General features: G+C 50.1%; 1 protein-coding gene across 1 annotated transcript in view; it reads right to left on the bottom strand.

Annotated features, from left to right (window-relative positions):
• The window catches only part of PRKD1 (protein kinase D1), a 929258-nt gene that overhangs the window by 186053 nt on the left and 730359 nt on the right, over positions 1–12846 (bottom strand). Inside the window, exon 7 of the mRNA XM_086936991.1 lies at positions 11235–11448. Within this exon, the coding sequence (XP_086793117.1) occupies positions 11235–11448 (214 nt within the window). The remainder of the gene's footprint in view (positions 1–11234; positions 11449–12846) is intronic.

Below are 12846 nucleotides of genomic sequence, written 5' to 3'. Positions count from 1 at the left end.
GGGGGCGTTACGCTGCCGTGGCGGGTAGATGGGAAGGGCGTTCCCTTTCGTTGTTTTCTGTATACGTCCCCCCGGGGTTGCAATCCAGTACCTTTCAGGACCTTGGTGGTGCCATTTTGTCTATGCCGGATGGCCTGTTGATAGTGGGGGGTGACTTTAACTCGGTTTGCTCTGGGTTGCTTGATCGCCAACCGACTCGGGACCTCCGCAGCTCAAAGATGTGGCTTCCCTCCTTTCTTGAGTCCATGGGCCTGGTGGACGGCTGGCGCCTTCTCCATCCGACACTCCGTCAATTTTCCTTCCTCTCGGGTGCACATGGGAGTCTCTCCCGCATTGACTATATCCTTACACTGGCATCGCACGCATCGGCCGTTTCCGAAGCCCTTACTTAGCGCGGGGCATCTCTGACCACTCCCCTTTGTGGGTCTCCTTTGACTTTGGCGTGGTCTTGTCGGAGCGACCGGCGACGGTCAATCCGTGGTATTTTCGCAACATCAAGACCCGCTCCCTCCTGGCCAAAGCCATTGACCTTTATTTTGCTGAAAACGTGGGCTCGGTTGGTTCGGCCGCTACGCTGTGGGAGGCCTTTAAGACAGTGCTCCGGGGCGAGGCCCATGCGCTCATTGCGGAGGCCCGTCGGACTAGGGATGCCGACTTGCTGAATATTGAGCAGGAGGTCTTACGTCTCGAGTCCCAGCTGGGGCCCGAGCCAGACCCCTCGGTTTTGCATACCCTCTCATTGAAGCAAGCGGAATACCACGATCTTGCCACAAATGCCGCACTCACTCTTGCTAAAGAGCAGCAAGGCCGTATCTATGATGTAGGAGACAAGGCCGGGAAGTTGTTGGCTTGGCTGGACAGGAGGGAGATGGCCAGCCGAGTGGTGCCTGAACTCTTGGGAGACGACGGAGTGGTCCTTACGGACCCGAGTGCTATTGTCGACTCCTTCGCTGGTTACTTCCGGGGGGTCTATGAGTCCGCTTCAGACTTCTCTGAGGCGGACTCGTCGGCTTTCCTCTCGGGTATTGAACTTCCCTGTCTCTCCGAGGACGAAAGCGCGGATTTAGACAGAGAGATCACCGCTGACGAGATTGCCTTGGCGATCCGTTCATTACGCACCGGTAAGGCCTCGGGACCTAACGGTATCCCGGTTGAACTATATAAAATCCGCCCGGACGCGGTGTCTCCGCATATGCGAAAAATGTTCCTGGAATCCTTTGAGAGGGGTCGTCTCCCCTTGGATCAAAGATTGGCCACTATTGTGGTCATCCACAAGGAGGGTAAACCACGAGACGTCTGCCGCTCGTATCGTCCTATCTCTCTCCTGAATGTGGAACCCAAGGTCCTCGCCAAGTTGCTCGCCAACCGGCTGATTGGTGTCATTGGCGACCTTGTACACCCCGATCAGTCGGGCTTTATCCCCCACCGGAATACCGCCCTCAATTTACGCCGCCTTCACGGTGTCATGGCTAGAGCCCACACCCTCGAAGAGCCAGCTGTCCTCGCGTCCCTTGACGCCACGATGGCTTTCGATTCTCTCGAGTGGCCATACCTCTGGGCAGTTCTGTCCAAACTCGGATTTGGGCCGATCTTTGTGAGCTGGGTGAAGCTGCTGTACGCTGAACCGATGGCTAATGTCACGGTCAACGGTCGCCTGTCGACGCCATTCCCCTTACATCGGGGTACCAGACAGGGCTGTCCCCTGTCGCCCCTTCTGTTCGCCTTGGCCCTTGAACCGCTCGCAGCCCTACTGCGTACGCATCCTGATTTACACGGTATTACTTGGGCCCCTGGTCTTGAAGACAGGGTATCCTTGTATGCCGATGACATTTTACTTTATTTGACTTCCCCCTGAAAGTCCCTCATCGTGGCCTGTGACGTACTCAGACTCTTTGGACGCTATTCTGGCCTGATCATAAATTGGGCCAAGTCGTCCTTGTACGTCCTTAAAGGAGATACTCCACGGCTCCCCAGGGGCTGCAACATTCAGATTGCCGTACGTGGCTTCAAGTACCTGGGCATTTACATCTCCGGTAACCCCAAATTGCGGTACGACCTCAACTTACTCCCTCCTCTCCAGAGTCTACAGCGCGATGTGGACAGCTGGCGTAAGCTCCCGCTTTCCCTCCTTGGCCGTGCTGCGCTGTTTAAGATGATGTCCCTGCCCAGGTTCTTGTACGCCCTGCAGAATGCCCAAGATCCGGTTCCGGCGCGCTATTTCCGAGACCTTGAAGGTCTTCTGCGAAATCTTCTCTGGGACGGTCGACCTCGTGTTGCCATCCATAAACTCACGCTTCCGTGGTACGACGGCGGCATCGCCCTTCCGGACGTACGCCGCTACTACTGGTCCTCTCAACTTGCTGCCCTCAACCACGGGTTCTATGGCCCTGTGGATAGCCCCGGCTATGCCATGGATAGATGGCTCGTGGGTGACGGCAACTATTATCGGGCCCTGTACTCGAAGTCCTTCGACCGACGGTTGACGGGTCCTACACGGACGGCGATCCACGTTTGGCGGGCGATCACCAAGGCGCAAGGTTGGCAAGACAGACTGACTAGGTTCACCCCCCTCTTTGATTCGGACATCCTGGGTAGACTGTGGCACACCAAGGGGTTTGATAAATGGGACCTCATCGGTATTAGCAGAGTTGAGGACATGCTCTCCAGGGGCGCGATTAAGACCTTCCCCAAGCTGCAGACCGAATACCAACTGGGTGCGACGGAGTTTTTCCGTTACGCCCAGCTGAAGCATGCGCTGCTCTCGGCCACCCCGCCGGACGGCGACATCCCTGAAAGCTCCCCTCTGGAGGATAGGATATTGGATGGGCACATGCCGGACAGCGCGATTTCCCTATCATATAAGAAACTGATAAACGTGCGCATAGATCTCCTCCTTGGCTTGCGAGACCAGTGGGTGGCGGATGGTCTGGAACTCGACGATGAGGATTGGCAGAGCGCAATTTCCTCCCCTAAGGAGGTCGCAATTTCCTCTCGTCTCCGCCTCGTGCAGTTCAAGATCTTGCACCGGGTGTACGTGACGGGGCCCCGATTGATGCGCATGGGATATTCGCCTGACGGGCTCTGCCGCAGAGGTTGTGGGGCCCTCGCCACCTTCCTGCACATCCTTTGGGAATGCCCCGTAATAGCCTCCTACTGGAGGAGGGTGCACCGAATCATGGAAGAAGTTACTGGCGTGATTGCTCACGCGGAAGCTCGTAGATGCCTCCTGAACGTGTGGGAGCCTTCTGACCACAGCGCAGCGCAGACTAGGTGGGTGACCCTGGGGAACATGGTGGCCAAAAGGGACATTGCTCAGAAGTGGGGTGCGTCCACGGCCCCCCTGGTGGTACGATGGAAAGCCAATATGGACTGGTGCATGTTCCGGGAGAAGACAGTCTATGTGGCAAGAGGGAGACCCCGAACATGGAATAAAGTGTGGGGGGCCTGGAATGAATATAGGGGAGACGTGTGCTTGCCACCCGAACCAGTCTCCCTGGACGAACATGTGTCACTCTGACCTGTGACACCAACTGAGCTTTGATGTACCTCATTCTCCTGTTGTCCTCCCCCCCCCCCCTTCCCATTCTGATATCCTCTCCTTGATGATCGCTTCCCTGCCTTTCCTCCCCTACCCGTCCCTTGACGCCCTGATTCATGTTGACTCTATTGCCATCTTTTCGCGCCCCTGGGAGCTCCTTTGTTGAGTTCTTCATCTTAATATAAAATTAACCTTCGATGATTATGTTTTGATCTTTTTGCACTACTGCTCTCCTATTACCTGTGCTGCCTTGCCTCCGGGATGTCAGGCTGAATAGCTGTGTGCTCTGCTCTGAATAAAGGTTTTCAAAAATTTAAAAAAAAAAAAAAAATAACAAAGCCTTTTATAATGTTTTGCTTTAAAAAACACGTCAATAAAAGGCATTGTCATTTACAATGCCAATGGCTTAAAAGTTCGCAAATGCAAGACCTATTGCATTGCAAATGCTTGTTTTACAAATGATGCACGGCTCTCAAAGGTGGAGTTGGTCCAACTGCAGGAATGAGTGTTGTATTTTCATATCTGCCGTTTCCCGGGGCATACAAGACAGATCCATAACATACATGAAAGTTTTATGGAGCCTTGCTCCCGAGACGAGAATGTGTCGATTCGTTTATCTGAAAAGTCGACATTCTTGTCACAACCGAAGGACGTCTTCCGTTCTCGGTGTGCACCTCCTTTGTTTCAGAGCTGTGTGATCTTCTGTGGACGCCTCTGTATGGATGCTGTGTGTCTCTGCCTTGCCTTTCTTTACCTACTTTGCTCCAACATGCTTTGCTGGGACCCCCTGGTGGAATAAATCTGTGATTCACAGAACATGTTTTTTTCATTTTGTTAATAAACCCTTTCAGACTCAGATCCGCGTCTGCAGATTTTCTTTGAGAATAATTTAAGCAGTTTAATATTCCGCTTTTAAAAGTGGCTACAATTCAGAGAGTGGAAGCGCGCGGACAGGTTCCTGACTATTATCTTGAACCCCAGCCGTGCAGTAAATAAACATTGCATCATAAATGTCTCCTTATCAGCTCGTGACAGCGCATATTCATGACAGACCCTCCTGAAAAAGAGCTGGAAGCTAAGGATCCCTTCCAAGGTGCAAACAGCAGCCACAGGCCTACGGGGGCGGGGCTTGTTCTTCACGCGGTCTGTCGGCGCCGACTACAGGCATTGTGACACCAAAACTCAACTGTAATAACTTATTAAAGAAGAGGAGTGATGCCATTCTCCTATTACAATTGACCACTGATGTTACAATTAAAAAGACATTGCGAATGGTTTATCACCTATTTGAAGTAGGCAGTAAAATGCAAATGTTTTGCGACCGCATTTTGGTCGCAAAACATTCACACATACCACTGCGATTCTGTATTAGGAATGGACGCCCTAAACACGCCCCTTCCGTATACCAAATCTCAAACCCAATTTGCGATTCGGTAAAAGGTTACCAAATGGCAAATAGGGCTTTGTACATTTTTTAAAGCCTTTTTGCATTCACAAACGGGCCAATTCTGCCAATCGGCTCTTTTGCAACAACAAAAATACATTGTACATGTGGCCCTCTGTTCCCAATCTGGAGCCACTAGGATGACTTAGGAAAAGTCAGTTCTGATCTTTTTCAGAACTCGAGGTTGAAGATGCATCAGTAGGAAGGAGTCCACGGAAGGTGGAACTCGACTCAGAGAGAGAGAGAGACAGATTGGGAACTCCAACGTTCCGAACTGCTGCCGTTGCAAGATCTTGGCGGTGGCGAAGAGATCGCACCAAGGTTATCCCCATGCGCGAAAGAAACCTTGCACGACATCTGGCTGTAACTGCCACTGGTGATCCGCTAAGCATCGACGAGAGAGTTCTTCCACTCTGGGGTTCAAAGATCCCGGCAGGTGGTTTATCCCCAGGAAGCTCCCCCGGTAGTCAAGCCATCTCCCAGCAGAGGGTCCACAACCCAAACCCATGTTGTTTGTTGCAATACCACATGGCGGTGGCGTTGTCAGAGAGTAACTACACCAGCTTTCACTTGATGGAGGGCAGGAAGGCTTTCAACACGAAGCGATTGGCCTGAAGTTCTAGAAAGTTAATGTGGAGCCGGACCGTGGCCGGTGACCAGAGGCCTCTGATCTCCACCTCTCCCAGGTGCCCATCCTAACCCAGGAGAGAGGCATCAGTTACCTCAGTCAGTGCTGGGTGGGGTAAGGTGAAGGCTCTGCCACTGACCCAAACACGGCTCAGCAGCCACCACTGCAGGTCATTTGCAGTCTCCACCGAGATCTGGACATGGTCGGAGAGATTCCCTAATGGTGGGCCCACTGAGACTTCCGATCTCATTGTGGAGCCTGCATAAGTCAACTTGTGTTATTGACCAGCCGGCTGCAGAAGGTCATCCGTCGCAGCAGTCCAAGAGTTGACCCCACTGAAATCCAGGACAGAGGTTCAAAGATCAAGATCATATGCTGAATGTCCTGGACTCACCTGTCCAGAGGTAAGGCAAGAAACCGGACTGTGTCCAGGATGGCTCCGATGGAAGCGAGCGTCATAGAAGGAGTTAGGTATGGCTTTGGCATGTTGATAAGTGAACCCCAAGGATGTTGGGAGTTTCGCCGTAGCCTGGAGGTGGGTGACGACTGTCTGGGGCAAACCCGCTTTCAGCAGCCAGTCGTCGAGGTAGGGGAAGACTGGGATCCCTGACCTCCGAAGGTGTGCTGCCACCACATCATCAATTTTGTGTACACCCAAGGAGCCTTGGTAAAACCAAAGGGGAGAACAGCAAACTGAAAATGCTCCTGTCCCAACATGAACAGCAGATCGTGCCTAAGGGCCCACAGGGCAAGGATGTGAAAATAAGCACCCTGCTTGTCCAACTCCAGGGTCCAGGGTTGATGGCACACAAGAACTGGGCCAGAGAGAGCATCTCGAACAGGTCCATCCAAAGGAAGGTGCTGAGAGGACTCAAATAAGACAGGTCGGAGGCAGGAGGAAGTGGTGGACTGACTGGAGCACTATCCCAGACTGCTGGGTCACGGCCACAAAACAGCTGGGAACCTTCTTGAGGCTATAGTGGGTGACTGTCTGCATACGGCACCCCTACCAGAGCCGCAGTGAGATCAAAAGGGCTGATGCAGTTGGTGTGGTGGAGCAGACCAGTCCAAGAAGTGCACTGAGGCCCTGCTTCCTTTGGAACGCTTCAGAGCGGAGTCCGCTTTATCCCATAAGGACATCAAAGGGCATGTCCATAAGAGACGACTGAACATCACCCGAAAAACCTGCTGATCTAAACCAGGCATGGCGATGGATAGCAACGCTAGTGCCAATGGTTCACCCAATGGAATCTGTGGTATGCAGGCCACAACGGATGTTAAATTTAGCGGTGTCACAGCTATCCTGTATGACGTGGGTCCGTACAGGATGAAGGTCTTCGGGTACACCTGGAAGGACTTGAGAGGCAGAACCCCAGAGAGGTTGGTAACAGCGGCCCAAATGGCAACTGGAATTGACAGATTGGAGAGCCAAACTTGTGGGAAAAATACTGTCTTCCCAAAAGTCTCCTTTCTTTTAGACTCCTTATCTGGGGGAGTAGACGGGAAGGTATTCAGGTGTGTCTGACTGGTGAAAGCTTGCACTACCAAGCTCTCAGGGGAGGGGTGCTGAGTAAAAAAAGCTAGGTTGTTAGGGGCGGAATGATGGTGCCAAGCAATCTGGTAATTCACCAGGGGACCAGAGCAAGGTTCGACCCAAGCTCAGTGGCGGCTCCTCTGCTAAGGCAGAGGAGCGTCGCTCCAGTGCTCAAAGAGAAAAAGGAACAAGCATTTGCAATGCAATAGGTCTCACATTAGGAAAGTTTGAGCTATTGGTATTGTAAATGACAAATATTTTATTTATTTGTTGGGTTTGAAAATAGCGAAATTAATAGCTTTGTCATTTACAATGCCAATAGTTTTAACTTTCGCAAACGTGACACCTATAGCATTTGTAATGCAATATGTGTTGTATTTACATGACTTAGATGTAATAATATTACAAATAACAATGGCTTTTATTTTTTTATAATTAATACTTAAATAACAGTTATTGTAATTTATAATGGCAATAGCTTAAACTTTTGTAAATAACTTTTGGGAAGATTATGTTCAGTGTATTTTATTGTGATGAAAATCCAAGAACAGCAGTGAAATATTAACATCTTTTTGTGACATTTGTAAAAAAGCTTGAAACATTGAGAGAACATATTAGAACCAGTTGTTGTTGAATGGTTGCACAGAGTGATGCTGTGGCGTTCAGTGGTGCTGAGTGATGCTGTGGCCTTCAGTGGTGCTGGGTGATGCTGTGGCCTTCAGTGGTGCTGAATGATGCTGTGACGTTCAGTGGTGCTGAGCGATGCTTTTGCATTCAGTGGTGCTGAGTGATGCGGTGGCATTCAGTGGTGCTGTGGCGTTGAGTGGTGCTGAGTGATGCTGTGGTGTTGGGTGATGCTGTGGCATTGAGTGATGCTGTGGCGTTGAGTAATGCTGTGGCATTGAGTGATGCTGTGGCGTTGAGTAATGCTGTGACGTTGAGTGATGCTGTGACGTTGAGTGATGCTGTGGCATTGAGGGATGCTGTGCACTGAGTGGTGCTGTGTTGTTGAGTGGTGCTGTGGCGTTGAGTGGTGCTGTGGCATTGAGTGGTGCTGTGGCATTGAGGGGTGCTGTGGCATTCAGTGGTGCTGAGTGATTCTGTGGCGCTGAGTGATGCTGTGGCATTGAGTGATGCTGTGGCATTGAGTGGTGCTGTGGTGTTGAGTGGTGCTGTGGTGTTGAGTGGTGCTGTGGCATTGAGTAGTGCTGTGGTGTTGAGTGGTGCTGTGGCGTTGAGTGGTGCTGAGTGATGCTGTGGCATTGAGTGATGCTGTGGCGTTGAGTGATGCTGTGGCATTGAGTAATGCTGTGGCGTTGAGTGATACTGTGGCATTGAGTGATACTGTGGCATTCAGGGATGCTGTGCGCTGAGTGGTGCTGTGGCGTTGAGTGGTGCTGTGGCATTGAGTGGTGCTGTGGCATTGAGTGGTGCTGTGGCATTGAGGGGTGCTGTGGCATTCAGTTGTGCTGAGTGATTCTGTGGCACTGAGTGATGCTATGGTGTTGAGTGATGCTGTGGCGTTGAGTGGTGCTGTAGTGGTGCTGTGGTGTTGAGTGGTGCTGTGGCGTTGAGTGGTGCTGTGGCGTTGAGTGGTGCAGTGCGTTGAGGGATGCTGTGCGCTGAGTGGTGCTGTGTGTAGAGAGAGATAGAGGGGGTTTATTGAGAGATAGAGAGAGATATATATAGAGAGAGGGGTTTTGAGTGAGAGAGATAGAGAGAGGAGAGAGAGAGAGAGAGAGAGAGAGAGAGAGAGAGAGAGAGAGAGAGAGAGAGAGAGAGAGAGCGGTGTTTAGAGAGAGAGATAGAGAGAGAGAGGTGTTTAGAGACAGAGCGAGATAGAGAGATGTTTAGAGAGAGAGATAGAGAGAGGTGTTTGGAGAGAAAGCGAGATAGAGAGGTGTTTAGAGAGGTAGAGATAGAGAGAGATAGAGGTGTGTTAAGAAAGAGAGTGAGAGCAGTGTTTAGAGAGAGTGAGAGATGTGTGTAGAGGGAGAGAGAGAGAGGTGTTTAGAGAGCCACAGTGGCGCCTGTTGTCTGTTCCCAGCTAACACTTGCTAATGGTGTCGCACGCACTCACTGCAGCTTTGCTCCTCATTACTACCTGCAGCGGCCCCGGGGTTTGAATTTTCGCATTGAGCGGCTCTCCAGAGTTGAAATTGTCTCAGTTAAGAAGCTAAATGTGCTGGATACGGAGATTAGTGCCAGACAAAAGGCATCATTGCGCAATGTTTTCCATTTTGTGCACAGCCTTTGTTCCACATTAATAGGGTGAAAAGTGGATACTGTCTATTGCTGATCTGAAAAGTTAGCGAGTGGGAATGGCCTCTGTGTGGAAGGGCGCAAAATAAACGTGGGCAGTGGGCGGGTGAAAGCATCCTCTAAATGGGAGGCGGGTGCAAGTAAGGACCGAGTATGAAGGGAGAGTAATTGCTAAAAACATTCACTCGTATCTATTTTGGTCCAAAAAAATATATACAATATACTTTAATTACATATTTATTTTCCACATTTAGAAAATGCAAGCTTTTAAACTGCTGTGAGGGGGCAGCGGGTGGGAATACCCTCAGGGCACTGTCAAGCGTGCTTTTATAATATATTTTTGTGGGTGTGCTGTTGCTGCATCGTGATCTCAGCTGCAATGTTTTTACAGTCCAGGAATGCAGAGCAAATGGCTACCACTGTCTGTCTGTAAGCAGTAAGACATATGCAGAAAGACATGACCCATGAAGTAATCGGGCTGAAGGCTCTCAGCAGGGCAAATGGTGTGCTCCTTGGCAAATGAAATAGTTGTGTTTGGCTTTAGCAGGGTAATGTAGGTGCCCTAGGACTCCTTCTGTGAAGTGCTTTGTTTGTGTAAATCACTGGGGCAAGGAGGGGAAGTAGGAAAAAAGCATTGGCTGCACTGCAGTGATAGTAATGCCGTGCGGCAGTGAAAGAGTTGCATCTCGCAGTAAAGTATACATTAAGCATGAAGAGTAAATCAAACAAGCTCTCGGCATTGCTGTGGGAGGTCGGGTGGGGGAGCAGCAGCCTTTGATGTCTAATGGTGTAAGAGAGACAACTGGCATTGCGCAGAGGGGGGCGGGGGAGAGCATTCCTTTGAAGTCTGAAGCTCCCGCTGTGGCGGGTCTGATGCGTGCGACAAATGGTGGTTTGTGAGGTGGGGAGGGGAGGGGGGAGAGCGGAAGGTATTCCTTGTGAGCGAATGGGTGCGAGGCTACGCGCGTCTCACACGACTGGATAACATGAAGTGCACATGAAGTCTGGTGCTGCGAGGCTGATGGGTTTAACCAATGGGAGCGAGGCTGATGGGTTTCACACGAGTGCACCACATGAACTGGACATAATCCGCTTCGAATCCGCTTGGTCAAAGAGTTTGTTTCCCCTACAATATGTCAGAGCTATATAATAGCTCGACCTAATGATAATAACATAGCGTTATTATCATTTTAGTTTTCCTATTGCAGTCACTTGGCTCGTGGGCGCGGTGGGGCTGTCCAGTGTATGGGGAGGATTGGTTTGCACTCCCTAAATGCACACAACTGCTTTGCCGGCCCTCTTGGGCATTTTTCAAAGAAATCGCAAATTGACACCAACTTGAAGTTGGTGGTAATTTGCGATTCCTTAAGGCCAAATTGCAATTTTTCTGTGCCTCTTACATTGCATTTAAGGAATCGGAATTTGCAACTCCTTAAATGCAATCGCAAAACTGGGAATCGCTAATTTTGCAATTCCTTATTTTGCGAGGCAATTTTTCTTTAATACATACCATTAAGCCCAATTACGATCGCAAACGCCAAAATTCTGCGAATTTCAGCGTTTGCGATTGCAATTTGGAATGATACATATGGCCCAAATTCTGTAGAGGACAATGGACCTTACAGGCTGAGTACGGGCTAATGATGCATTCGAGGATGTATGTTAAATAAGTACCATGAACATAACGTAACATAACAAAACATTCATAGTTTTATACCACGTAGGCCACCATTGCAGAAGTATGAGTGTATGAGATGCACATTGAGGCTACCAGAGCTCCTTAGAGATTGGTCAAGTCATCAGACTTGATGGACAACCACTGGCTTACCTGATCATCCTGTTGCCGTCGTCTGGGTCGGCATCATGGTCCTGCAGCTCCTCATTGTCACGGTGGTCGTTGGTCGGGCAGGTCCCAGACTCCTGGGCTAGAGTTTCATCCAGGTCCTCTATCAGCCCCCTGCGGCTCTCGTCACCAGCACCTCCGTTCTCTTCGCCTCCCACATCCATGACCACATCAGACTCGGCGCCGGGGCTGAGCAGGTCTGAGAAAAGAAGCGTCCATCACAGCAGTGGGTCACCTTCATCATTCAGCAAGACAGCAAAGATGACACCAACAGTGGGGTTGATAGTAACCACATGCATTAGTACCATCAGGCACGGAAACTCTTGGCACAGAGGAAGCCACGCTTCTCACCGGGAGAACCAATGGCAAAGGCAAGAATTGCCAACTTCTGATCTGTGACTAAAGGGTAAATGAAGAACTTCGCAGGGAGTAAGGTGAGTCCAAACATCAGCAGGGTTTCCACTCTTGAACACACACACTTTTATGATGACCTCACCTATGGATATCCCACAAGAACACTTTTCTGGATCCTCATCCCAGCTATGATTGACTGACTCCTTTCCGGCACCTCAGCATCGGGTATACCTCACTAATACCTCCTTGGCACCAACAACGTGGGTATTCTACTGCAACATGGCCCTGCGTCTCTCACTGCAGTAGGTCCCTTGGTATCTAACAGCAACAAGCCCCTGACAGCACCATATTGAGAATCTTAGGCAAGTACATTCCAGGCATCTTGAGATTCACATATCTCAGATGAACACTTCTTTGCTCACCCTGGGTATTCTACATCCTGGCATCCTCTGGCACGCTGACCTAGGGTATCTCGCAATAACACGTCCCTGGCACCTGCTCCATTAGATGCTGCACACTGCAATGCTATTGCTTCAATGGCATCTTCACAGTGGGCATTCTAAACTAATAACCCCCTTGCACCCGTAATTAGCCAATCTCGCATTAATACATCCCTGGCATTCTTGCTCAGGGTATCTGACCCGCAGTATCCCACAGTAGTACTTCCCAGGTACTCTCATCTAGGATATTTCGAATAAGCTTTTTCCCTGGCATTCTCCACACTTAGTGCACCATATGTACTCTTTCTAAGAACACTCACCCTTTAAACCCCACACTAACAACCCATCTGATCTCTTATCCCACCTTCTTAAACTCTCTAGATTGCACTTCTGTTGCTTTCTCATTCACATCTCATATTGCCATTTCTTCCCATCTTGCCATTTCTTCCAAAATATCCCATTCCTCATGCTTATTTCCCCCTTTGCCCCACTGTTTGTATATTCCCATTCCAGGCTTCTTCCGTCCCTTCTGGCTATTTCTTTTATCCAAATACCTATCCCATCTCCCTCTCCTGCCTTCTTTCTACACCATCTTCTGATGTTACATCTGCCCCATGTAAACCTTCTCTTTCTAGGCCACCTTCTGGTTCATTTTGTATTCTTAAGTGCTCTATCAACTCTGCTCTAACTCCTCTTTCACCTACCTTTTACTCGCATCTTCTCCACCTTTCTTTACTCCACCTCATCCTGCTCTCTTTCACAACTCCTATTTCTCTTTCAATTCCACCTCCACACGACGCCTG

Source organism: Lissotriton vulgaris, chromosome 9, assembly GCF_964263255.1.
Source record: "Lissotriton vulgaris chromosome 9, aLisVul1.2, whole genome shotgun sequence".
Taxonomy (NCBI): Eukaryota; Metazoa; Chordata; class Amphibia; order Caudata; family Salamandridae; genus Lissotriton; species Lissotriton vulgaris.
This window is presented reverse-complemented; position numbering and strand designations above follow the sequence as displayed.